The sequence below is a fragment of the Podarcis melisellensis genome (assembly GCF_964234715.1).
Source record: "Podarcis melisellensis genome assembly, chromosome: 9".
Lineage (NCBI taxonomy): Eukaryota > Metazoa > Chordata > Lepidosauria > Squamata > Lacertidae > Podarcis > Podarcis melisellensis.
The window spans coordinates 75184015-75211230 of record NC_138541.1 but is presented as its reverse complement, the minus strand read 5'-3'; the positions used below and the strand labels follow the sequence as shown (position 1 = coordinate 75211230).

The window sequence follows — 27216 nt, the reverse complement described above, 5'->3', positions numbered from 1 at the left end:
ATATCTGAGTGGAAGAAGATCAGATGAGAATAGGAAAAATCTGTCATAATAATAAGTTCTGCGTGAAACTAAGAAGCAACTGATGCTAGAAATAGCAAAACTTTCTTTTCTTAGATATTTGGCACTTTTTTATTATCAGTTTGGTCACTTCAAAATTATCAGAAGTAACTAATCCAAAGATAGGTCCAGTTTTTATTGACATTCTCTGCTGAAGGGGGAAAATCTTTTTTTAACACACACAGAAAATCAGAAAGAAAAAGAAGAAGAAAACAAGCCCAAATGCAGATGATGAAGCGGAAGCAGAAGAAGCATCCGATTGTGTGGAAGGGGAACGTATGAAACCTGTTCCTCCGCCGCCCGTAGTTGACAGGTTGGAGGAGGAACAGGAGGTGAGAGAGAGAGCTGCTAAGATTAGAAGGAAACCAGGAGAATCCATTCTAATTCCTGAGTTGAGCTTGACGGGGAGCGTCACTCCAAACGAGCTTTGTCCTAGGTGAGCTTATACATGAACATTTTTATGAAGGTAAGGTGGGAATGTCTGTTCAGTTATTTAGCTCATGCTTCATACATCCCTACTTTAAAATGTTAATTTGCAACTCATTGAAATCTTAAGTTACCCTTGCTCTACAAGAAGTCATTGGATGATGTGGTGCAATGTTCTTCCGCCCCGAGGACCGCATCAGATGGATGCCCCTCCCATGCAGATAGCAGGTGCAAAGAGCTGGATCTGGATCAAGATTCTAGTGTTCAAGTGTGTGTGCAGGGGGGCTTTAACCTTTTTGCCCCCTACTTTGGTCCCATTCAAGATTGGGCTTCCTGCCCCTGGAATCTGCACTACTGAAAGAGATCCATTGTTTTTAATATGAAGGCTTATAGCCGACTAAGTCCTACTCAAAGCAGACCCGTAGAAATTAAGGGGTGCAAGTTGGTCATGGTCACTGATTTCAGTAGGTCTGATCTGAGTAGAACTAGCATTGGATGCAACCCATCCTTCTTTGGGCAATGCAAATTGCAATGCAAGGGGCCCCATTCTGGATCAGGACCACAGAAGGGAGGCAAAGGGTTAAAGCTGACCCGCACATGGACACCCAGTGGTCAGATAATCACTGACAAAGAAGGTGGGAAGGCATTATCCTGTTAACCCACAGCGTGTGGAGGCAATACTTGTTGGGAGCTCTGTCATACTCTATAAATAACAAGTTCTGCATGTTTGAAGTAATAAAAGTCCTGCCAAGCACCCCAAAAGTGAAAGACAACTTTCTGGTGAATATGCACGTTTTAAGGTGATCTTTTAAAACTTGTTTCCAGGGCTGAAGTTTCAAGACGCGAAGATGTAAAGAAACGTTCTCTGTTCCTAAAAGTCCTGTTCAATTCGAAAGAGGTGTCAAGAACAGTGTCCCGGCAGATGAGCTCAGACTTTAGAGTTCATTTTGGGCAGATTTTCAATTTGCAAATATTCAACTGGCCAGAGAGTTTGAAGCTTCAGGTATGTTGCATATTGGTTTTTTAAATATATATATATATATTACTGTACATAGATATACATACTGAGGTCCTGTGCATTATTTATTTTATATTCCTACAAAGTAAAAAACAACAACTTCATAATATTTATCCCAGCATGGTTCACAGAGTAATTTAAACAAAACCTTATTGAAATATTCAATAAACCAATTAAAGGTAATAAACAACATAAGCTGTGCAATAAGCAATTAAAATAGCCCTTAGAACTGCAAAGTAAAAACTTCAGTTCCAGTTTTATGAAGAGTTGTAATGAGGACCTGGCTATGCACAGCTCCATCTCAAAGGAATAGTCACTTGGGCCCAGGGTTGTTGGTCTTTTCTGGTTTTTCCCAAGGAGTTGTCTGGACTGTACCACTTCAGTCAACAAGTGGCGGACTTGAAGGACTGAATATTCCTCACAAAAAGTCCATTTACATAGAGAGTTAAGACATCAGAGAAAAGATTTTTACCCCTGCATTGCAGGGAGCTGGACTAGATGACCCTCAGGGTCCCTTCCATCGCTACAATTCTACAGTTCTGTTATTTTAGCCTAGCACCTGCACCTTCTGGCAGTTCCCTCACTGCGAAAAGTGAGGCTACAGGGAACCAGGCAGAGGGTCTTCTCAGCAATGGCGCCTGCCCTGTGGAACGCCCTCCCATCAGGTGTCAAGGAAATAAACCACTCTCTGACTTTTAGAAGACATCTGACGGCAACCCTGTATCGGGAAATGTTTAATGTTTTACCATTTTTTATGTGCTATAAGCGGCCCAGTATGGCTGGGGTTTAAACAGTAAAATCATTTTCACTTCAGGGTATCTGAAGAAGTGTGCATACACACGAAAGCTTATACCAAGAACAAACTTAGTTGGTCTCTAAGGTGCTACTGGACCATTTTTTAATATATTTTGACTGTGTCAGACCAACACAGCTACCTACCTGAATCTAGTAAAATCATTATTATTATTTGGCTTAGCGTGTTATCAAAAACTGGTCTAATGGTTAAGATCTCTCCAGACAAACCACAGGCCGCAGCCAGGGTTTCTCCTATGGTTTACAGCTTGCGGTTCATGTGGGATAGCTCAGCCATGAGCCTGGGTTTGGGTGACACCCTAAGCCAAACCCCAGCTGAGCTCCACATGCTGTAGCATTGGAAAAAACCAAGTGCCCCAGTGCCCACCATCTTTTTCCTGGAAGGCCTTGTGTTTTCTTATTTGTGGTAAGCCATAGCATGACTGTGATTATGTGCAAACGAGGGCATAGTGTCTGGAAATGAAAATGGTGTTCTGCTCTTGGCCACACAGCTCTATGAAACGGTAGGGCTCGGCAGCACTAACCTGTTGGTGGAAGTGTTCATACCAGTCCCTGAGACTACGGTTCTTACTGGGAGAGCTCCTGTGGAAGAGATGGAATTCAGCAGTGACCAGCGTGTGCAACTGGACCATGAAGGCGTGGGAAGTGGTACAGAGTTGTCTTTTAAGTCCAAAGATTTAGAAGTTGCTCACATGCTTGTTGCAGACCCTGTGTTGGGACATAGTGGATTGTTTGCTGCACCTGGGTTCAAATCCCCAAAGGTCTCTGGGTGCCTATGAGTTAATCTTGATCTTTCAGCCTAAAGGGCCTAGGGGGGAATCATATTTATATAGCAACCTGAGCACCTCATATGATGATAAATGTAGTTAAAGAAAAGGCATTTATTACCTTATCTCGTTTTATCCCCCCCCCCATCCCCCGGAACCCTGGATAGTGTGTCTCCTTGTTTCCCCACCACCAGCCATTTTATTTTCACAAACAAGTTCTGCAATGCAGATTTGGCTAAGAGATGGTGACGTGCCCAAGGTTACCCAGTGAGCATTATAGTTGAATGGGAGATGAGGATTGAAATCCAAGTCTGCCTGGTCCACATCCAATACACTGTTCGCTATACTGACACTCTAATTGAGTCGAACAGCTCAATACATACTGCCTTTACTTCTTTATTGGGCTGTAAAAGTCTTATTTTACGATTGTTGGTGCAAGCCAGCCAAGAGCTGCATGTGTTCCATATTACACTCATGATTAATTATTTTGATTTTTCTGCGGGATTAAAATGTAGGAAAACAATTGAGGTTTCTTTCGATAAATACTCCCTAGCTTTCTTTTTCCTGTTTCTTTTATGATTATAAGCATTTATAAGGAACTTTCACTTTATTGATTACTTACTAAGTAGATATTTTGACTAGGTGTATTTCCTAGAGTTTGTGTTTCTAATCTGTTCAGGGTGTCCTGAAATTTTGGAGAGCTAATGAGATCAGCCTATAGGACCCATTTGGGGAATTTTCATATCTAAATTTGACATAGTATCCAATGCTATTCTGTAGGGCAGGAGTGGAGAGGGGTGGTAGGCTAAATCTTTAGGACACTCCCCACTCCAGCCTCGGTGGCCTCTGTGACATATAGGTGGGGTTGTCCTGCTATTGTTGTGACCCTGCTGTCTAGTGATCCATTCACTCAGGAAGTGTGATCTGGACCACTGACTATCTAGCATGTCCCTGGCATGTAACAGTTAACAAACTGGTTTGACGAAATCACCATTTGGTGAGTTTGGACAAAGCAACAAATTTGCTGCTAACCAAGAATGGAAATGTTAAATCTTCTTCCTATGCTTGTGAAAAGGGGGTGGAGCTTGAGATTTCTGACCACTCATGCGTGTAACAACAAGCCACATTTTTGTTTGCTACATCTGATCACGCTAATGTGTTTGGTCTCTCATTGCAGGTGTGCCGTTTTCATTTGAAGCCGATGGCAGTAATAAAATTATTTTAATGACCTCAGGCAAAGTGTCCTGCAGTGTTTCCTGGGCAGTTGGAGAAAACGGGATACCCTTAATTCCACCAGCCTCACAGAAGAACGCTGGAATCTCAAGGTAAATGAACTTCAGCAAGCATTTCAGAAACATTTTTAGTATATGCAGTTAGATAAATCATTCTATGGGCAAGCAGTTTCATTTTAATATCTGTTTGGTCATAAGGTAATAGAAACCTCTCTGCTCACTGCCTATAAAAGGCATTTTATTTATTGTGCATGATTGCTAATTCTAGTTGTACTCAGAGTAGGCCTGTTGAAATCTCTGTACTGACATACATTGATTTCAGTGGGTCTTCTCTGAACATGACTAGCATGATAGACCACTATTCATCAAGAGAGCTCAAGATGTCATGATAGACCACTATTCATCAAGAGAGCTCAGATGTCAGCAGATTTCCAGTATCATATGCCTTAAGACCAAGACTTTCCCCTAGATATAGTTTGCTGGTGTTCTGCAAAGCTCAAGATCTGTCCATTTGTCTCCCTTATGTTAATAATATAAGAGTTTTGCTGAAATTACAAAAAGTTAGGTACCTTTTTGCGTTTTGTGGAGAACTACACAAAAACATATTATTTTTCTTCACCTCAGATGAAGGGTGTTATATAAATATAATTATTAATAATAATAATAATTAACCCAATTAGGGAGTAGGGGGCGTATGCTGCCTCTTTTTTCACTGCCCCCCAAGAGTTGTAGGTTGAACTTGTGTAGTGGAGAGTCCCTGTAGCTGCCTCGTTTCTCTGTAAACTTAAAACTTGCCCTTTATTTATGCCCCAGTGCACAGGGACTCCTTAGGAGACAAATCAATACAGAAAAACTTCTTGGAGTTCTAGGACATTTTAGTTGCTGCTGTTATTTAAGTTAAGCAATTAGGAATACTGAGAAGTGAGTTTCAAAATGTAACCTTTGGTGTACAAATAAGAAGGCAAATGAACTAAGTTTCCAAAGTACAGAAACCCATACCTATTAGAACCATGGATTGTAGGACAAGTGTCACTTATCTGGTCCCAGAAAGAATAGGCAAATTTCTTTTAACTTGTGTTTGTTTGTTTTAAAAAATATTACTAAAAGTTGTCATTTCAGTGCTTTAAAGAATATTGATGCCATTGCATCAATCGGCACATCGGGGTTGACTGACATGAAGAAACTTGCCAAGTGGGTAGCAGAGGCAAAGCTTGATCCAAACGACCCAAGCAATGCTGCTCTGATGCAACTCATAAAGGTAAGAATGGCTCCGTGAAACATGGTGCTGAAACCTTGGATTTGCAATCCCAGCTCCCTCTGCCTCCGGAGTTTCATAGAGAATTTCCTGCCCAGTGCTGAGAGAACTATGCCGTATTTCTGCATATGGTTGAATAGTCACAGAGATTGCCACATTGGGTTCTTGGTCTGCAACTAATTTTTGCAGAGGGGGTGGGCCAGAATGTTGCTCCCCTATGTCCTCAATATCTCTTACATCTGGGTTGGCAAGGAGGTAAAAGCTGGGACGCCTCCAGGAGGAACCGTGTGCTGATTCCCAGTGCTGGGGGTAGGTTAGAAGCCACCTAAATTTGCAACACCTTTCCATAAACTTCACATTTATTGTTTAGGTTGCTACAAGCGGCGATGCTTCCGTTCCTGATTTCTTCAGGCTGGAGCAGCTGCAGCAAGAATTTAATTTTGTTTCTGATGAGGAGTTTGACAGATCTAAAAGATTCCGGCTTCTCCAGCTCAGAAATAGCGAAGTGGCTGAGTTTCGAAGTTATAAGTGCATCCCATTGTTGGAAAGAGAAATCAGCGAAAGAATCTTCCAGGTCAGACGTCACCTAAAATGGTTGGGATTAAGTTCATCATCCAAAACCCAGTGAACCTCATTTTAGAGTGTTCAGACCAGTTCTTCCCAAACTTTGTTAAGACCACTACCCCATTGGTTCCATAAACTCATTCCCAATGTCCCCTTAAAAAAGGTAAAGGGACCCCTGACCATTAGGTCCAGTCATGACCGACTCTGGGGTTGCGGCGCTCATCTCACTTTATTGGCTGAGGGAGCTGGCATACAGCTTCCGGGTCACGTGGCCAGCATGACTAAGCCACTTCTGGTGAACCAGAGCAGCGCACGGAAACACCGTTTACCTTTCCGCCGGAGTGGTGCCTATTTATCTACTTGCACTTTGACGTGCTTTCAAACTGCTAGGTTGACAGGAGCAGGGACTGAGCAATGGGAGCTCACCCCGTCACGGGGATTCGAACCGCTGACCTTCTGATCGGCAAGTCCTAGGCTCTGTGGTTTAACCCACAGCGCCACCCACGTCCCTAATGTCCCCTTACCCTGTCCTATAAAAGGCAGCATTTAGTATAGTGGTTTGCACAACCCAGTAAGGAAGATAACAGCACAGTAAAATTCAAACAGTTAACAATTAATTGCACATTTTCAAAATCCAGTCAAAATGATTACATTAAATTAGATTAATTCCACTGGGGGCAGGACCACCCACTTTGGGAACCGCTGGTTTACAAGATGGTGGTAGTATAATACATTTGAAGCAGAAAAGTCCAGGACTACATTTTTTTAAAAAAAAATCTGACTATTTACTTGGATCGCTAAAATTCTAGTTTCTTACTCATCTTTATCACTTGACCACCCTTTCATTAGTTGGAGAGTGTTTAGGGCTCCCTGCCCCTCCCCAAAAAGTGGGATTTTCTGTTTATACCTCAGGGTCCCTTTTAAATCCCTTTGAAGCCCCTATATCACCAGAAGTGATATAGAACATTTAAAGAACTCGTGGTTGTTGGCATTTTCGTTTTAGGAGTACGAGAAAAGATTGCGTGAGAGGGATGTCGTTGATACTAAAGACCATCTGGATGCGCACAGAGCATTAGTTGCAAAGTACCTCCAAAAGGTAGGAGGCAAAGTAGAGTCTTTCTTTTTATTATGCACAATTCTTTATTTTGGCAAGAACTGTGCTGAAGTCTTCAGCGGCCACCCTCTGTGGCTTCTGCACTCTGGTTCCTTCGATGCAAAGGGCCAAATTAGATGTTAATCAGGAGACATGTGAATACCTTGAAGGCACTTGCATACGCTCCCTCGGCTGTGACATCTCCAGTTTGGTTCAGCAAGTTCCTTTTGGGTATCCTGACATTGTGAAACATTGCAAAGCTGCCAATCCAAAAGGATGAATTAAGAGATAGCACCTGCGCGTCCAATGAGCTGTAGAAATCAAATGCTGAATACAGAGACAGTTATTAGAGTTTCACAGTTATTTATGCTTTTTGGTCTTGTTCCTTCAAATACAATACAATGGTACCTTGGGTTGAGTACTTAATTCGTTCCGGAGGTCTGTACTTAACCTGAAACTGTTCTTAACCTGAAGCACCACTTTAGCTAATGGGGCCTCCTGCTGCTGCCGTGCTGCTGGAGCACGATTTCTGTTCTGATCCTGAAGCAAAGTTCTTAACCCGAGGTAATATTTCTGGGTTAGCGGAGTCTATAACCTGAAGCGTATATAACCTGAGGTACCACTGTAATCTCCCAATGGTATGTGTTTTTAGTTCTTTGGGGTGTTTTCCCCCATGAAAATGTGTACTGGGGGCTGCAGTCAGGAGCAAAAGTGATAACCAAGGCCTTCAAAGCAGGTTAATTTCTTCCACCTGAATGGCTAATCTTATCTGGCTGTTGCTGATTATGCTTGGGGGGGGGGCGCTGTTAGGCTGCTCCTGTTCAGTTATCTTGTTTGTAGGCACATACAGTGGTACTTTGGGTTACATACGTTTCAGGTTACATACGCTTCAGGTTACAGACTCTGCTAACCCAGAAATATAGGTTAAGAACTTTGCTTCAGGATGAGAACAGAAATCGTGCTCCGGCGGCGCGGCGGCAGCAGGAGGCCCCGTTAGCTAAAGTGGTGCTTCAGGTTAAGAACAGTTTCAGGTTAAGTACGGACCTCCGGATCGAATTAAGTACTTAACCCGAGGTACCACTGTACTCTGTTTTTAAAAACGATTGTGTCCTGCGTGTCCTGTGGATTGTTAGGCAGCCTAAGAGTATTTATATAGATAAATAAACCTCCTAATTGGGTGTTTTCAAACAGTGCTTAGGTTGGGTGGGGAGCAATCTTATGGGCAGATCTGCCAGGATGAGTGGTTTAGGAAGCATTGTATCTCCAGCTCAGCCAAGCTTAGCTGGCGTTTAGTCCTCAGCCTGGTCTTATACCTCAGTGTAACTTGCTCATCCTGGCTTAGCTATGGCCAGTATAAGTCCCCCAAAGGGGGCATTCTGAGAATGTGGTGGTGGTGGGACCAAAGAGATGAGACTTAGGCTGCATCCTTTTTTTAAAATTCTTTTTATTAAGCTGGTGGTTGTTTTTTTTAAGAAACACAACATAAACTAAAACACAACCACAAACATACCAAAAAGCGACACAAAAACAAAAATACATAAATTAATATCATAAAAAAACATTAATTCATAGCATATCGCTAAACTTACTTCCCTCCATCACGGTTTGAGCTATATCTTCTCGTTATCTTCTACGGTATCCTTTTTATAACCTTTGTGTATACATCACAGGTTTTATATTACACCTACTGTGATTTTAATGTTTCCTAAGTTTGTTTCTATGTATGTAATAAATTTATTCCAGTCATTAATAATTTTTATGTTTTTTGATGCCTGATCTTCTGTGTCATCATTGCTAGTTCTATATATTCAAATAACTTAATTTGCCATTCTCTAATAGTTGGGATATTAGGTGTTTTCCAGTTTTGTGCTAGCAATATCCTGGCCGCTGCCATTGCGTATTGGAACATAGTTTGGTCTTCTTTCCTAATCTCGTCTCCCACCATTCCTAGAAGGAAGGCTTCGGGTTTTTTAGGGAAAGTATATTTCAAAATCTTCTTTAGTTCGTCATAGATTAGTCCCCAAATCCTTTTCACTTCTTCACAGGCACACCACATGTGATGGAAATCACCCACTTTTGTTTTGCATTTCCAGCAAGTTTTGTCCCCGGTCTTATACATTTTCTCCAATTTTACGGGAGTGATGTACCATCGGTACATCATTTTTTCCATATTTTCTCGGAGTCCAACACAAGCTGTGAATTTCATATCCTTATTCCAGAGTTTCGCCCATCTGTCGTAATCTAAATTATATCCAAGATCCATGGCCCACTTGGTCATAACCTCCTTCACCTCTTCATCTTTGGTATCCCAGTCTAATAATTGATTATACATTTTGGATAAAAGTTTGGAATTTCCTTCTAGTATTTCCACCTGATATTTGGATTTTTTCTCATTCATCCCTATTTTTTTATGTTCATTCCACAGGGCATTAATCTGATGAAACTGTAACCATCCGGTTAATTTATCCCTTAAATCTTCATATGGTCTGATTTTCCATCTTTTATCCGATCTCACTAAGAGGTCTTCATAAGTCCACCTTTGACTTTCCATGTTTAATTTTTTAGTTGTTAGGATATCAATTGGTGATAACCACCAGGGGGTGTCTTTTTCTAACAATCTCTTATTTCTGTTCCATACTTCTAGCAACGCTCCTCTAATAATATGATTGGCGAACCCCTTATGGACCCTCTCTTTATCGTGCCATAGATAGGCATGCCAGCCAAATCTGGTGTTTACTCCCTCTAAATCCAACAGATCCGTGTTTTTCAGGACTATCCAATCCTTGATCCAACACAAGCACGAGGCCTCATAGTATAATTTTAGGTTCGGGACAGCAAAACCTCCTCTTTCTTTTCTATCTGTGAGTAATTTAAATTTAATTCTTGCTCTTTTGCCCTGCCAAATAAATCTAGACAGGGTCTTCTGCCAATCTTTAAACATTGTTGTTCCTCTAATCACCGGGATGTTTTGAGATAGGAACAGCAATCTTGGGAGAATACTCATCTTAATTGCAGCCATTCTGCCCGTCCATGAGAGTTTTATCCTGCTCCAGATATCTAGGTCTTTTTTAATCTCTCTCCAGATCTTAATGTAATTGTCTTCTACTAAATTTATATTTTTTGTGGAGACCCAAATACCCAAATATTTCACCCTTTTCACTACCTTAATCCCTGTTTGCAGCTCTAACTGGTTTCTTAAATCTTCAGCCAATTTTTTTGTCAACATCTTGGTTTTAATTTTATTTAACTTAAACCCGGATAGTTTTCCAAATTCTTCAAGTAGTTCTAAAACTTTATTGATACCCTTTGTTGGTTCTTCTAACGATATTACTAAATCATCGGCATATGCCTTTAATTTATATTCTTTTGTTCCAATTCTGATTCCTCTTATTTCCGGAGTTTCCCTTATTTTATTTGTAATTACTTCCAACACCATGATGAATAGGAGAGGGGACAGAGGGCATCCCTGTCTTGTACCCTTTGAAATCGGGAACGAATTAGTTAAATTGTTATTAATAATTAGTTTAGCCCTTTGGCTTGAATAAATCGCCCTTATACCTTCCATGAAGGGCCCCTCTATTCCTACCCTCTCCATACATTTTAACAGGAACCTCCAGGACACATTGTCGAAAGGCTTTTCGGCATCAATGAAAATCAGTGCCGCAGGAATATCGTTCTTAAGTTCCAAATATTCAATGATGTCTATTATGTGCCTCACGTTGTCTTTTAATTGCCTATTAGGGAGGAATCCTGCTTGATCTTTATGGATGGACCTTATCAAGTATTTCTTAAGCCTGTTCGCCATTATTTCTGCGAAGATTTTATAGTCATTATTGAGTAGTGATATCGGTCTATAGTTTCTTATATCGAGTTTGTCCGAGTCCGGTTTAGATATTAAAGGGATGTGTGCCTCTTTCCAAGAATCGGGTATTCTCCCTCCTTGTAAGATATTATTCATTACATCACGTAAAACCGGGACCAGGTATTCCTCCAAAACCTTGTAGTATTTCTGTGAGAGACCATCTGGGCCTGGTGCTTTCCCTGGCTTCATCTTTTTAATTGCATCCTTAACCTCATCTTCAGTTATTAGTTTATTTAAATGGGTTTTTTCTTCGTTTGTCAACTGTTCGCCTCCATTTCTTTTTAGGTATTTATCTATTTCTACTATATCTTCATCTTTCTTTTTATACAGAGTTTCGTTGGGGGTCTTCTAATATTTGCTCTTCTGATTTAATTTTATTAATCACATTTTGTTTTTTCCTTTTTCTTAATTGTCAAGCCAATAATCTCCCCGTTTTGTTTGCAGATTCGAAATATTTTTGCTTCATTGATTTTATTCTCCATTCTACTTCTTGGTTTATTAATGTTGAGTATTGTGTTTGCAAGACTTAGGCTGGATCCTAAGCCTCTTCAGCTTGGTCATATGACCTGGCAACCTAGCATAAGATACTATTTTAAAGACCAATTTCCCCATCTTTCATTGCTTTCATCTTTCAATACTGAGCGGAGCTTGCCTCTAGTGTAACTTTAAAGGTAAAGGACCCCTGACAGTTAAGTCCAGTCGTGAACGACTCTGGGGTTGCAGTGCTCATCTCTCTTTACTGGCCGAGGGAGCCGGCGTTTGTCCACAGACAGCTTCCGGATCGTGTGGCCAGCATGACTAAGCCGCTTCTGGGAAAACCAGAACAGCGCACAGTAACGCCATTTACCTTCCCGCTGGAGCAGTGCTTTTGAACGTCTAGATTGGCAGGAGCTCACCCCGTCGTGGGGATTTGAACTGCCAACCTTCCAATCGGCAAGCCCTAGGCTCTGTGGTTTAGACCACATCGCCACCCTTCACCATCTTAAATTACACCAGCCTGCCTTACGCTCGCTTCTTGTGCATAGGAATCCATCCTTTGTCATGGTCAGTGGCTAGTACAATAAAGTTATTTGATTTGGATTGGATTGCATCCTTGGTTTCAACTTAGCCTAACGATTGCTGAGGAAAAAGTAGTGAATAAAATGCATAAAAGTGTGTTTACAAAGTGAAAATAGCTGACACTACACAGCCCACTAAGAAGTCAGCTCTTAGCATATGCTTTTGAGTTTGTGAAATAATTGGTTATGTAAGTACAGGCTGTAATCTTTGACCTGCCTTGTTGAGAAGTAAATGAAGATCCCTAGAAATGCTACTCCAATGTCTTTTAAGTGATTTCAGATTCAAAGTAAGTTTTGTATTCTTTTCAGGTTAGGGAATCGGTCATTAACCGATTTCTGATTGCAAGGCATCATTTTCTCCTTTCCGATCTGGTCAATGAAGATGAGATCCCTACTCTTGGGTAAGGAAGAGAATGGAACCATAATAATGAGCTGCTAGTCAAACACATTTCTGTTTTATTAAGTTCTTGATTTGTATTTTTGCCAAGCTCTCTTTTCCTTTTCGTCGTTTTAAAGTGGAAGATTTCTGCAAGGTGTCACAAACATCTCTGCAAGCAAATGATATCTGACTTTTACAGAAATGTGTATGCTTTTGAAATAACATAGGGGCCAAATGCAGCCCTCAAGGCTTCTCTGCCTGGCCCTCAGGACTGCCTTCATCCCACACCCCTCCCTGCCCCTGCTTTTTGCCCTCCTCAAGTGCTTTTGCCTGGCTGAGATGTGGCCTTGAGCTGTGAGAATGCCCTCCTGCTTGCAGGAACCTGTGAGCTTTCCTTTGCGTGGCTGGAATGTCACCTGCTTACAAAGCTACAATAATTTCACCAACCACTTTTTTTCAGCCCCCACTAGCATGCAGCCAGTGCTCTGTGACTTTGGCCTAGGCTTGAGTTGTCCTTAAGAATCTCAGCGCAAGAAAAGGGAGTGGGGAGTTTCATGTGTTTTGCAATGTTTCAGGAATGACCTCAGCCAGACTTTGGCTGAAATACAGTGTTTTAGAGCATTATGCCACTGCCTTGAGCTAGTGAGGAGCTTACTAAGACTTGCATAGTTTTATTTATACATTTAACTGGTCATCCATGCATGCTTAGGTAATTATCATTCCATACATGCAGATGTGGCAGAAAACACCTGTCAGGCTGTATTTCATGCTACAGAAAAAGGCAACATTAGGCACACATGATTGATAGATCCATTCCCCTCCCCACTTCCCCCAAGCGGCCTGTGAGGAGAGCAGCTGAGATATCACACACACACTTTCATTTACATGGGAATTTGACTATGATTCTTATTTGTTATTTCTGGGAAGTTTTCAGATAACTCGCCTGTTGTGTGCATGCATTTGTTTTTGCTTGGGATTTTTCTTGGGAGTTTGTAACATACAAATCCACATAACTGTGTTTTATTCTTGGTTTTTCTTTTTGTCCTGCTTTGCCTTCTGTTAAGTTCTGATGGCCCAGGGTATGTCATTATGCATCTGTTAATTTCTGCTTCTCTGTTGGTGGTTGCTTTTTGCTATGATACATGCATCCAAACAGGCATGTTTTGTAGAGTACTATCATTGCTTATATGCCATATGTATCATACGATGTAAGCTCTTATTTATACCTTCCCATATCTATTTCCTGTCTGTTTTTCCTTTCCTTTTTATGTCAAATAACGTTGATAATTACCTTTTTAATACAAAGTATTTTATCATTTATTATAATAACAGAAAAAGTTACATGTGCAAATCTATTTAACTCTGCTTTTTATAATTAGCATTTTGGGACTCAGCCTGTTTAAATTGGCGGAGACAAAAAGACCCTTAAAACCAAGACGAAAAGAGAGGAAAAAAGTAACTGTGCAAAATCTCTCAGATGGTGACATAAAACTCTTGGTGAACATCATTAGAGCTTATGAGATTCCCATTAGAAAGCCTGTTGGGAGGTATGGAACTTTCTTTCCATTTTTCTTCACACACAAATTGTCTTTCCTGAGAAACATGTATGCTGTCTTTAGAAGGCTGATCAAGGTCTTCATTTTCTGAGGATCCTTTGAGTAGATCACTTAGTCGATTGATTTTGCTGCTGTTTTTTTGCACTGATTTATTTGTCTTTGTTTATCTTAAGTGTTTTCAGCACTATCTTTTGTATACTGTTTTGATGTTTTTATCAAAAAGGTATAAATTATTTATCCATCTTTATCTTAGTGTAAATAAAGTACAAATCCCTTGGGGCTTCTATCTCTAAACTCTAACCCACACCAACCTCATAACATGTGAAGATAAAAATGGAACAGTTTCTTGTACTCTGAGCTTCTTGGTAGGGTCCAAACAATTCTGACCCCCTCAAAAAAAAAAAATCCAAGTCATTTTGTTTCTGGTTATTTGCTCAAACTGGTTCTTCTTCATGGTCCAAAAATGCAGTAGCCCTAGGACTACAGAAGCAAAGGGAAGGCACACATTGGCATCTGCCACTAGCCAAAGCACCAAGGGGCACTAGGAGACTGCAGCCCCTGCCTGCTAGGAATAGTCAGTGTGCAGCAGCTCTGAAAAAGGCAAATGACACACTAGGGTGGTCAGTAGGACAAGGATTGAAAAGAAAACTGTTGACATAACACCACTATACAAACCAATGGTGCAATCACACCTGAAATAATGTGTACCCTTCTGGTCAACTCACCTTAAAAAGATATTGTGGATGTATCAGTATCATATTGGAGCATCCAGCCTATTTTGGACTGAATACACCTTAAATTCCATGTTTTCTAAAATTATTTCCTTTCACAGAGTGTATATTTTGGGTGTACGAATCACAGGTTCTTTGAGTTCACAGGCAGAGAGTTGAGTGGGCTACAGCTTTCTCAGTCCCCCGTTTCCATATGCTCTGTGCTCACTTACCCACTCTGAAAGATGGAGATGGGCATGGAAGAGACTTGATCTGGATTGTGGCTATTCCTTCAAATAAGATCAAGAACCTTAGTCTTTAGTGCTGCAAAGTCTCATTTATGAGAGGTGCATTTGCAACAAACTAGCTCCTGTTGTTCGGTCTCTGCTCCTGCCAACCTTGCAGTTCGAAAGCACGTCAAAGTGCAAGTAGATAAATGGGTACCGCTCCGGCGGGAAGGTAAATAGTGTTTCAGTGCGCTGCTCTGGTTTCGCCAGAAGTGGCTTAGTCATGCTGGCCACATGACCCGGAAGCTGTACGCCGGCTCCCTCGGCCAATAAAGCGAGATGAGCGCCACAACCCCAGAGTCGTCCACAACTGGACCTAACAGTCAGGGGTCCCTTTACCTTTACCCTTTATATAAACAGTGTATCTAAATAAAATTAAATAAAAGCAGAGCGTGATCACTTGGCCTGGAATAACTGGCATGATGGATCCAGATAAGATAATGATTAGGACAGATGTTCCTTTTACTCAGGGTCCCCTTGGCACACACTGTGGAGCTCTCAGTACATTGTTGAGTCTCCATGTCTAATGGCCTTTTCCCAGTCCACACTTTGGCTTTCGACTTCTATCCACACTGACATCCTTTGTCCAGAACTGGCAGATCCAGACCATTGGCAACCAGAGTCTTTTCCTCTAAGGAGCGGCAGATGGAGTACCTGTCTCTTAGAGCTGGTGGGGAATTCTCATCCTTTGGTTTCTTGTAGCTTCCATCCTGATTTTAGTGTGGTTGCACCATAAGGTGAGATTTGTGATGTGCCCATTTTGGTTAAAGGATCTACTCATGCTTCTGAAACACTCTTGACAACTCCTTTATTGCTTGCCTTGGCAATGTTATTATAGGAAGAGCATAATTCAATAGCATACATTTCCTTATATTGTTTGAATAGTAAGAAAAAGTGAAGACATCAAAAGCTATACAACATGCTAATTTTAATACATATTATTGTTAGCAAGCCTAACAATACATTTATTATATTTATATAAAAGTGTATTACAACTTCAGGCAGCCTCATTTTGATTGGAATTATATTACATCTGTAAGTAGTGTTTTTTAAAAATCCCAGGGAAAAACATTGCAGCAGAAAAACATCTGCCCTGCAAAGCTTTCTTGCAAAGGTAGTGAATTTTATATATACCGTATTTTTTGCTCTATAAGACTCGCTTTTTCCCTCCTAAAAAGTAAGGGGAAATGTGTGTGCGTCTTATGGAGCGAATGCAGGCTGCGCAGCTATTCCAGAAGCCGGAACAGCAAGAGGGATCGCTGCTTTCACTGCACAGCGATCCCTCTTGCTGTTCTGGCTTCTGGGATTCCGAATATTTTTTTCTTGTTTTCCTCCTCCAAAAACTAGGTGCATCTTATGGTCTGGTGCGTCTTATAGAGCGAAAAATACGGGTATATATAATTTTTTTGCAGAATTATATTTTATTCAGTTTTCAGTGTACCTGTATTTTTTCATGGTCTTCTTGGAAATTCACTGTGATTTTAAAAACTTCTTCCTCTCTAGCAAGCTGCAGCAGCCATCTAAATCATCATGGTCCTTCAATGAGATGTTTGCTGCTTCTGCGCCCCCACAGAGCCCAACCCACAGCGTAGACTGGGCCTTTAATCAGGTAACACCAAGCGCCAGCCAGACGCAAGTTTGGAAACTGCTATATCAGATCTGACTATTAGTACAGAAAAAAACCAGAACATTTATTTTAGAAATATATTTCATGAGTTTGCAGCTATTTATTTTTTTAAAAAAATCATAGAAAACTGGGGTTTGTTGTCTCCTTTTTCCTTATAACTCCTCAAGGTAAGTCAGTTTGGTTCCATATCTTCTTGTACTAATCTAAAAGTAATGGAATATTTATCCTTTTCTGGAAAGCATAATACATACACTTTAGCAATAATCAGATGATTGGTAACCAATCCAAGTCTATCTTTTAAGACAGCGTAACAAAATAAATAATTTGCAAGCATCCTTCTGCACACTTTGGAAAAACGTGAGTGCTTTGTCTGTTTCATTGTAGGTCTTAGTCCGACCTTTTGTGGAAGTTTCTTTTCAGCGAACGGTTTGCCGAACAACCACTGCTGAAGGACCAAACCCAAACTGGAATGAGGAGCTTGAACTTCCATTTAGGTGTGAATGCATCTTCTGAAATGTTTAATCCTCTGCCTCGTGGTATGACAAATGATAGCCTAGCGTGAATGTTTAAGGACTCCTCGCTCTCTCTCTCCTTATAACCTAAATAGCTAGCTTTTGACTTCTGAATTCAGGAACACTGTTGAGGCGGCAGAGTGAGGCCTCAAGCCTTTTTCTGATATTGGTGTCCCCAGTGTATGGTGGTGCTTGAATCCGGCTTTCTCGCTGCTGCCACCACCATAAGGTCTCTGTTTGCACTTGCTTTGCTTTCTCTTATTAAAACAGATGGCTTCCATTGGCTTGTCAGAGAGAAAGAAAAGATGTGTAGTTGACATGGGCAGTCAATAGAATTGCCCCTTCCCCAGGCTCTGCAATCCCAGTTTCAAGAGAAATGCGGTGGGTGGCCTCTACTCCATCTCATAAGCATTTCCGATAGCAATTCCATCAACTGCTTTCCATAGAAGTTAGTGAGATGCGCTGATGTACCTGAAGGAAGAGCTCTGGCAAATGGAGTTTGCTCACCACTGATCCTTCTTGGTCTGCAACCTAGCACTGATTATCAATGTGCTCGATATTTGAGCAACATGAAACATTCCTTGATATGTAGTGAGTTGAATAGGATCCAAAATGCAGCAGTCTGATTGGTCCTAGAACAATAGGATCCAGAATGCAGCAGTCTGATTGGTCCTAGAACAATAGGATCCAGAATGCAGCAGTCTGATTGGTCCTAGAACAATAGGATCCAGAATGCAGCAGTCTGATTGGTCCGCAGGAGCCAACCAATCCAACTCCAGGTGGAAGTGAATCCGTGACCTGATTGGCCTACAGGAGAATCCCGGAATTAGCCAATCACGTGGGGCCCATCGCGTAAATAATGTATATAAAGCAGACATTTCGGGGGGACTTCCATTCCTCATTACTATGAGCTGAATAAAGAGCATGAATGCACTCCAAGTATACAGTGGTGCCCCGCAAGACGAATGCCTCGCAAGACGAAAAACCCGCAAGACGAAAGGGTTTTTCGGTTTTTGCGTCGCTTCGCTAGACGATTTTCCCTATGGGCTTGCTTCGCAAGAAGAAAGCCCATAGGGAAATCTCCGGGGACCTCTTTTAAATGCTGGCGGTGGGGAGCAAAGCCTTTCCCCCCCCTCCGGACTTCAGAAGAGGTCCAGGAAGGCCGGCGGGGGCGAAAGGCTTTGCTCCCCACCGCCAGCATTTTAAAAGCGGTCCGGGATAGCAGGGAAGCGCTTCCCGCTATCCCGGACGGCTTTTGAAGGCAGGCGGGGGGAAGCAAAGACTTTTGCCCCCCGCTGGCCTTCAGAAGAGGTCCTGGACCTCTTCTGAAGGCCGGCGGGGGGCGAAAGTCTTTGCTCCCCCCCCCCGCCTGCCTTCAAAAGCCGTCGGGGAGAGCGGAGAATCGCAGCGCGTTTTTCCGCTCTCCCGGGAAGACAGGCAGGGGGGAGCAAAGACTTTTGCTCCCGCCGGCCTTCAGAAGAGGTCCAGGACCCCCTGCCTGCCTTCCCGGGGGCTTTTAAATCGCCCCGGGACAGCGGAGAATGTCCCGGGGTTTTTTAGAATGCTGGCGGGCGGCAGCGAAGGCTTCGCTGCCGCCCGCCAGCATTTTAAGATCGCCCCGGACAGCCTCCGCTGTCCCGGGGTTTTTTAAAATGCTGGCGGGCGAGATGCCTCCGCTGTCCCGGAGCGATCTTAAAATGCTGGCGGGCGGCAGCGAAGCCTTCGCTGCCGCCCGCCAGCATTCTAAAAAATCTCGGCACAGCGGAGAAGTCCTCTGCTGTCCCGGGGTTTTTTTAAAATGCTGGGGGTGGGAAGAAAAGCCCTTGTCCGCCCCCGCCCCCCAGCCTTCAGAAGAGGTCGGGGGTCAGACTGTCCCCGGACCTGGTCTGAAGGCGGTTTCCATAGGAACGCATTGATTGATTTTCAATGCATTCCTATGGAAAACCGTGCTTCGCAAGACGAAAAACTCGCAAGACGAAAGAACTTGCGGAACGAATTAATTTCGTCTTGCGAGGCACCACTGTATTTCGCTCCTGAACACAGGAGAACTTTCACTGGCTAAGTTAAATGCTTTTTTGCCATCAGCATTTATGGAAAGTTAATCAGGCTACCTGAGCACCTGACAGATTGTCCTTATTAAAGCAGCTTGGTGTAAACGTTAGTTCAGGTGATTCTCGGCAGCAATTTTTGGCGGGGCATAAGAACCTGTTTCATCTCAGCTTGGGAAGATTCACTTGGAGTTTAATTTTATGTCTCAGTTTTAATGACAGATTCCAACCAAGATCTCAGAAAGATTTCTATAGCCATGAAAATCAGGTCACTTTTGTTAAAGGGAAGATGAGTTCTGAGTAGATTATCTGTATTTTTAACTAGTTGGATTTTGTTATACTTTTGTTTGAAAAGCCACTTTTTGTTTGCGTTTATACCGTATTTTTCTCTCTATAGGACACACTTTTTCCCCTCCAAAAATTAAGGGGAAATGTTTGTGCATCCTAGGGAGTGAATGCAGGCTCCTTGGCTTCAGCGAAAGCAATGCAGAGCCTCCAAAGTGCAGAGGGAGCACTCCCTCCGCGCTCCAGAGGCTACGCATTGCTTTCGCTGAAGCCTGGAGAGCGAGAGGGGTCAGTGCGCACCCCACGCTGCACTCCAAAGGCTTCGGGTGGCTATCCCTGAAGCCTTTGGAGTGCAGTGGGACCTCGCGCTGCGCTCCAAAGGCTTCGGGGTTAGCAGCGCAAAGCCTCTGCAGGGCAGCGGGGTGCCTTCACCCCGCTGCCCTGCGGAGGCTTCAAAGGCTGTCCCCGAACCCAAAACAGCGAGACGGAGCACTGCGCAACGCTCCGTCTTGCTGTTCTAGCTTGGGGATGGCTGCACAAAGCCTCTGCAGAGGCTTCACAGGCTGTTCCAGAAGCCAGAACAGCGAGACGGAGCACTGCGCAGTGCTCCGTCTCGCTATTCTAGCTTCGGGGTTAGCTGCGCAAAGCCTCCGCAGGGCAGCGGGGTGCCTACGTCCCGCTGCCCTCCGGAGGCTTCACGGGCTGTCCCAGAAGCCTCTGCAGGGCACGGGGATGAAGGCTCCTCATGCCTTGTGGAGGCTTCGCACAAAGCTAGACCAACTATCCCGGCGGCTATCCCAGAAGCCAGAACAGCAAGAGGCTATCTCAGAAACCAGATCCCTCTTGCTGTTCTGGCTTCTGGAATTCAGAAAAAAATTTTCTTGTTTCCCTCCCCCCCAAACTAGGTGCGTCCTATAGATCGAAAAATGCAGTATATATATTTTCCTTTCTTGGTTCTGGTTGCCTTGGTACTCATGCACTCTTATCTGATGTTTATGTTCTATATACCAAATAAATAAACTGAACTGAAGGAAAGAGGGGGGAGCAGGGAGGAGTGAGAGGGAAGATGCACATAAACTGGAACTATATATGTATGATTGCAAATTGTACAGAGGTTTTATTTTAGACATTTCTCTTCATTTTTTTATAATGTTGCAGAGCCCCAAATGGTGACTACAGCACCTCCAGCTTGCAGTCAGTGAAGGATGATATCTTCATTAACATTTTTGATGAAGTATTGTACGATGTCCTAGAGGTAAAAAAAAAAATAATTTATAGAGTTATGCATAATAAGGAGGTCAAGGTATAAGGAGCCTGACATGTTTGCCCGAATGGAGTCCAGTGATGAAAAGCCTCTGGAATCCGCCCAGGATTCATCAGCTGGCTCCTTGTGGCCATATCAGCCTTTGTGGGTTGAACTGTCAAGCACTGGTCTCTGGCAGAGATGGGGCAAGAGATCAGGGCTGGGCCTAAATAGAGAACGCAGCGTCTGTCACGCAGAAGCCAACAAATGTTGGGCGGTCTTGGTAGCCAAGCATTAGTCTCTCAGTCTGGTTCAGTCGCACTGTGGCAGTTTGACACAATTTGCATGCACTTCTCACTGCAGACAGTATCTGATGAAGTGACATAACACTTGCATTATGCAGACTGATGGACCACTGCTTTTGACAGATCCCATCCCCACCCTTTAGACCCAGATACATAGGTTTCAGTATAAACGCAAATATTTTCTGGCGTAAACTTAAAGGTGCCTATTTTAATTTTCTATAAGACATTCTGCTATTAAAAAATGAAGGCAGGCAGCTTGCAAAGGAGCAGTTCTTTGCTGCCTTAACGACAAGATTTCTTTTGTGTGTGGCATGATTATTATCCAGAGCAAACTTACCTGGAAGGATTGCTCAGTGATTCTGACTTCTGGACGCCTAAGTTCAATGTCTAAACCACACTGGGCATCTGCAAAAGGCATTGCAACGTTTTAGCTTTTAGTTATGAATGCAAAGGATCTTACAAAGAGGTGTTACCATTTAAACGGCTAGTGTGAAGTACAAAGAAATGCTCTGCTCTTCTCTGGTCTCTCGTGTGTGTGTGTGTGTGTGTGTGGTTTGGTGCTATAAGGGTAGGAATATTTTCCACCCAAGAAGAACGCTTTTGCATCATGATGCAGTGCAGTTTGTGGAAGTCTTCTGTTTCAGGGAACGCAACGAGGAGCCAGGGCACTGCTTAAAGCAGCTTCAGTAAAACCCAGAGCAACCTCATATTTTGACATTGCACAACCCCTGCAAAAGTTTTTATAATTCATCCCCCACCCCCACACAGCCAAAATATCCTCCTCACTTTAATGGGGAGAATAATGCAATAATGGCAAGTAAAAGTAAAGGGACCCCCGACCGTTAAATCCAGTCGTGGCCGACTCTGGGGTTGCAGTGCTCATCTCGCTTTATTGGCAGAGGGAACCGGTGTACAGCTTCCAAGTCATGTGGCCAGCATGACTAAGCCGCTTCTGATGAACCAGAGCAGCGCACGGAAACGCCGTTTACCTCCCTGCCAGAGTGGCACCTATTTATCTACTTGCACTTTGACGTGCTTTTGAACTGCTAGGTTGGCAGGAGCTGGGACCGAGCAACGGGAGCTCACCCCGTCACGGGGATTCAAACCGCCGACCTTCCGATTGGCAAGCCCAAGGCTCAGTGGTTTAGACCACAGCACCACCCGCGTCCCTAATAATGCAGAGTAGCTGTGTTGAAAAAGGAGAGGCATGGGAAGTAGCCACTTCATTTCTGGAAGAATTTGTCAAGAGTTTTGTGACTTTTCTTAGGATGATCGTGAAAGAGAATCCGGCGGAGTTCATACGCGTGTCGAGAAGCACTGGCTTGGTTCTGTTCGGATTCCATTTACAACCGTATATTTTCAGGCAAGGGTAAGTAAACATGAACAGGCAGAGGAGCATTAACGTTTTTGGAGCCTTAAGCAGTGAATAAAAAAAAATCAAAATAAGGCATTGTCAGGGACTCAGGAGCAGAGGCACAGGGGAGAGAGAAAATGGAGAGCGAAGGGGAAGAATCTGAGGGCAGCGTAGGGGAGTATGAAAGTGGCCCGAGAGATTCCATGAGTCTCTCCAGCGAATCAGAAGATTCCCAGAGGGGGGCGCCGATGGTCAGGGCAGGGGGGGTCCCAGGGGGGACACACCAGAAACAAGGGGCCAGCGGGGACTCCCAAAGCAGCAGCGGGAGATCAGGACCAGCTCATCCACCAGAGCGTAGTGAGGGGGAAGAGTCACATGTATCTGGGCCAGTTTCTCCTCCAGCAGGGAGAGGAGATGAGTCAGAGCTGGCCACGCCTCCATCGCAGAGTGAGGGAACGGAGGGGAAGTCAGGTTCAGCTAGCCTCCCCGAAGGGGGAAGCAGTGACAGGAGCAGTGTGGCGGTCAGGAGGAAGGTGGCCGGCTGGGCGCGCACGCCAAGTTCAAATGTACAGGCGCGCGGCACAGCAGGAAACACGGATTGGGAACCAGGTCCTAAAGCCCGCCGGAGAGAGGGGGAAGACTCAGGGGACTCCTCAGCGTCAGAAGAGTCTAGAGGAGGCGAGACCCCAGCGGACAGGCGGGCCCAGAGGAGAAGAGAGCAAAGGAAGAGGTGGAGCAAGGCGAGAGTCTTAAACTGGTGTCAGGGGGGAGGAGATTCAGACGGAGCTTCAGCGGTCTAGAGTTTGAGACGTAGAGCTGCGCGCCACGGCTTTGAAATCGAAACTGAACTTCAATAAAGACTTTTGTAAATAGTAACGCACTGGCGTTGGTCCTTTGTGAGCTGGGACCTCGGGCAGCTCTGACAGGCATCCTTTTTATTATTAATAAAATAATATTGTTGCCATTCGTGGCTGCTTATGCTCAACTGCATATTGTTACATGGCCCTTTTGTTTTTTGTTTGTAGATAGATGGTACATTTAAGGTAGATATTCCTCCAGTTCTTCTTGGATACAGTAAGGGAAAAAATCTTGGAATTGAAAGAGCCTATGATTCCATTCGAAATCTGAGTGAAGGATCATATCTATCACTGTTTATTACTATTGAACCCCAGCTCATTCCTGGAGAATCAGTTCGCGAAAAGGTAAATCTCTTCGCATTTTACTTCTGGGCATGTTTTTAAAATCTACAGCATAGTTCACTTACCCCTTAACTGCTGAGCTTGACCAAAGATAGTGGAGCCAATAGTCATATAAATGACCTGTGAGTTCCTGCTGGAGTGACTTATTTTCTGAGCCAATGTGTATACACTTATTTTAATAGACTGTAAGGGCAAGCGGCAGTAAAAAAGTAGGAAATACATCACTTTTAGAACTAGACTGAGTGGAAACCTGATTAGCAATACAGTGGTACCTCAGGTTACATATGCTTCAGGTTACATACACTTCAGGTTACAGACTCCACTAACCCAGAAATAGTGCTTCAGGTTAAGAACTTTGCTTCAGGATGAGAACAAAAATCGCGCTCCGGCGGCGCGGCAGCAGTAGCAGGAGGCCCCATTAGCTAAAGTGGTGCTTCAGGTTAAGAACAGTTTCAGGTTAAGAACGGACCTCCGGAACGCATTAAGTACTTAACCCGAGGTACTACTGTAAATAAGGTCATTTGATTGACCAAATGCATTAATTAACTGTGGCAGTGCTATTGTCTGAAATAAGTAATTGCAATTGTCACAACTCTGGCACTGCTGTTCCTTAAGTCTCTCAGGTGTGCTGTAAGGTGGGACATGGTGGATTCCCACTTCCTCTCTTTACAGAGGTCCTAGAGAGAGTAGCTGACTGCAAGGAATCGAGCAAGCCAAGCATAGGAGATGAGCTCAGCTTAGCTCTCCTCTTGACATCTGTGGCAGTTTGTTAGCATGCATGCATAAATGCTTACCTATATATGTGGCCCTTTACAAAGTAATGTAAGCAACAGAAGAAGCTCTTTAGATTTCACTGACCTCATTTGTTCTCTTTCAGAATCAATGTTAGCTAGTTTCCTTCAAGACAGAATCCAGACTCTTAAAAGTTAGAAAGGAAAGGATGTACCCTGGAGTTGCAGCAAAAAGCTATACTACCAACCTTTTTAAAAGTAGTAGCTAGAACCAAAATTTCAGTCTGTTGGAAGACAGTCACTATGCTAGCTAGACAGTGCTATTAAACATAGTAGATAACTCAGAGGGAACAAGTCAGGTAAGAAATTTCACAGATCAGCTATTTATTGTGCCTTAAGTTGCTAAGATGAGAATAGAATGTATTTTGCAGGGGGCGGTGGGTGTTAACTTCTTTTTTGCATCAGTTCTTTTAATGTGATTATTCTTCTATCTGATAGAACCTCATAGTTTCCAGAAATTTTCAGAAGGTCTCTTCCCTCTAGTTTATGCAAGCACAATCCATTCTGTGTGTCATAGCATGGAGACCATGCAGAATACCTAAACCTCCCCCCACCCCTGTTATTACTTCTAAGCTTTCCACTAATACAAAACAATTGGATGTGTGCCTGTATTTTCTCAGCTGCTTAACGTTGATAGTCTTTCATGTTGCATTTTTTTTTACATTGTTCACACCTTTATCTCTTTTCTTGCTTACCTTCCTGAATCTATGTAGATGAATGAAATGCTTAAGAAGGTACAAAATGTTCATACTACTTATTTTACAGTGGTGGTGATCTGTTAGAAGTGTTTCGTGTGTCCATGGCCTAACAATTTTTGTTAATGTAGTATTTTGTCTATAAGGTGCGAATTAATATAGTGCAAATTCCTATGTGTTTAATTGTTGTACTAAAAAATGATGGGTGGCAGTTTTACTCAGAGTAAACCCACTGAAATTAATTGACATGACTAAGTTAGGTCCATTCAGTTCAATGGGTTTACTCTGAGCAACAGTTGTTGCCAAATAATCTGTAAGAAACTGTTTTTAAACCAAAGGTGCAAACATTTCTGCAAAGTTTAGAGCCAGGTAGAAGAAAGATGGGAGTGATGAAATTCTGAGTGCTCCAGCCACTATGGGCCACCATGTTGCAGTGAAAGTCAGTCATAGAAAGGTCTCTGGGCAATTCATGCTTTGTGCATCCCATAGATTCATTTTTTGCTGTTTGGAAAATTTGAAAAGTGTAAATTGGTATTTATTTTAATGGGAATCTAGAAAAGCATCAGTAACTTTTTAGATGTCTGGCCAGATAAGTATTATATGATGATAGTTAAATATACATTTCTATCCTTTTTCTGTACAGAAGATGTATGGAATATGCCCATTCTTTATCTAGAATTACAGCACCCATTCCCTATCAGCTGTTCTACCAGTTTATTCCTGACCACCTAACACCAGAACAAATTAGATATTACAGCGTTTTCATTGTGACTGGTAATACTGTACTTCCTGGTATAATATGGAATTCTGAGAGACATGAAAGTTGCACGCAAAAACCTTGAAGGCTCCATCTAGACAACATACCAAAATCACAGTGTGTTATCATCGTCTTGTACTTGAATGGAGGGCATAGTTCATGAAGCGGGGATGTGGTGGTGGGAGGGAGAATTCATAAGCAAAATCACATGCACTTAACTTGTTTTTCCCCAAGTTTGACACCCAGGAAGATGAACAACTTCTCCAAGCCGCTGAGAGGTACCAGGCTGACTGTGCGCTCAAGTTTCCAGGTCGCCAGTGCCTGACGACTGTAATTGACATCAATGGGAAAACAGTCTTCATTACCCGATACATCAAACCTCTGAACCCACCAGATGAGCTCCTACGGGTTCATGCCGACAATCCCCAAGAAACGTCAGTAAGTGTTTCTCATGCAGTAGAGGAATATGTTTTCAGTGATGGGTCAGAAAACAGGCTAGGAATCCAATCCAATAAGTGTGTGTACTGTATATGTCTAAGAGTTTGGTGGTTGCCATGATACAGTCAGTTAGGCTCTGGGTTTCACTGGCAGCTACAGCACCAGACTGATGGAGTGTTCTCTGCTTGTTTTTGTGTAGGAGTTGGTGGCCCGCTATGTTTCCTTGATTCCTTTCTTACCTGACAGTGTATCGTTTGCTGGAATCTGTGACTTGTGGAGTACATCAGATGTAAGTTAAAGGCTTAGATTTTATTTTATTTACTTATTTTATCTACTTACTTATTTACAAAGTAATAATCATAAATCAATAAGAATGAAAATGTGCGAATTTATTGAATTGGCCAAATAGACGGCGGCAATCAGACTACAAACTAATCAAAATTTAAGGAAAGAATGGGTATGTGTTGATGGATATATGTTAAAACGATGTTCCAAAAGTGACGTACTGATATGTTTGGACTGAGATCCACAAAATTAAAAGGAATCAGAGACAAGATTTTACGGTTAATAGCAATAATATACCGTTCAAGCACAATTTAAAAGATACCGTAACAAAGCTCATAGTGCTAAACATGGGTGGAGGGAAGTCACAGAGGGTGATAAATAAGTAAAAGTATTTGAAGATATGTATTGTCAGGGAACTGCCATCTAAAGCGCCGGGGGCGCAAAGGCTCACTGAGGTTGAGAGAGGAGTAGCAGCGGAAGAGGGAACCAGTAGAGGGCGAGCAAGAACTCCAAGGGAAAGTGAGTCGGAGGGATGGCTCAGAGACGCTTCCAGCGAAAACAGTGGGGAGGTCTCAGGACCTCCTATAGGGACACCCACAC

At 42.9% G+C, this 27216-nt stretch overlaps 1 protein-coding gene across 3 annotated transcripts in view; it reads left to right on the top strand.

Annotated features, from left to right (window-relative positions):
- The window catches only part of CC2D2A (coiled-coil and C2 domain containing 2A), a gene marked incomplete at its 3' end in the record, with an annotated part of 75099 nt that overhangs the window by 20055 nt on the left and 27828 nt on the right, over positions 1–27216 (top strand). For 2 of the 3 annotated variants that reach the window (XM_081925536.1, XM_081925537.1), the window contains exons 13-29: positions 243–493; positions 1309–1486; positions 2806–2962; positions 4259–4406; positions 5433–5571; positions 5939–6142; positions 7136–7228; positions 12455–12546; positions 13904–14071; positions 16581–16686; positions 17089–17198; positions 20708–20804; positions 22365–22466; positions 23477–23653; positions 25155–25175; positions 26128–26331; positions 26531–26620. In XM_081925536.1, coding sequence (XP_081781662.1) covers positions 243–493; positions 1309–1486; positions 2806–2962; positions 4259–4406; positions 5433–5571; positions 5939–6142; positions 7136–7228; positions 12455–12546; positions 13904–14071; positions 16581–16686; positions 17089–17198; positions 20708–20804; positions 22365–22466; positions 23477–23653; positions 25155–25175; positions 26128–26331; positions 26531–26620 — 2337 coding nt within the window. The remainder of the gene's footprint in view (positions 1–242; positions 494–1308; positions 1487–2805; positions 2963–4258; positions 4407–5432; positions 5572–5938; positions 6143–7135; positions 7229–12454; positions 12547–13903; positions 14072–16580; positions 16687–17088; positions 17199–20707; positions 20805–22364; positions 22467–23476; positions 23654–25154; positions 25176–26127; positions 26332–26530; positions 26621–27216) is intronic. The other variant, XM_081925538.1, reaches the window with a different exon arrangement.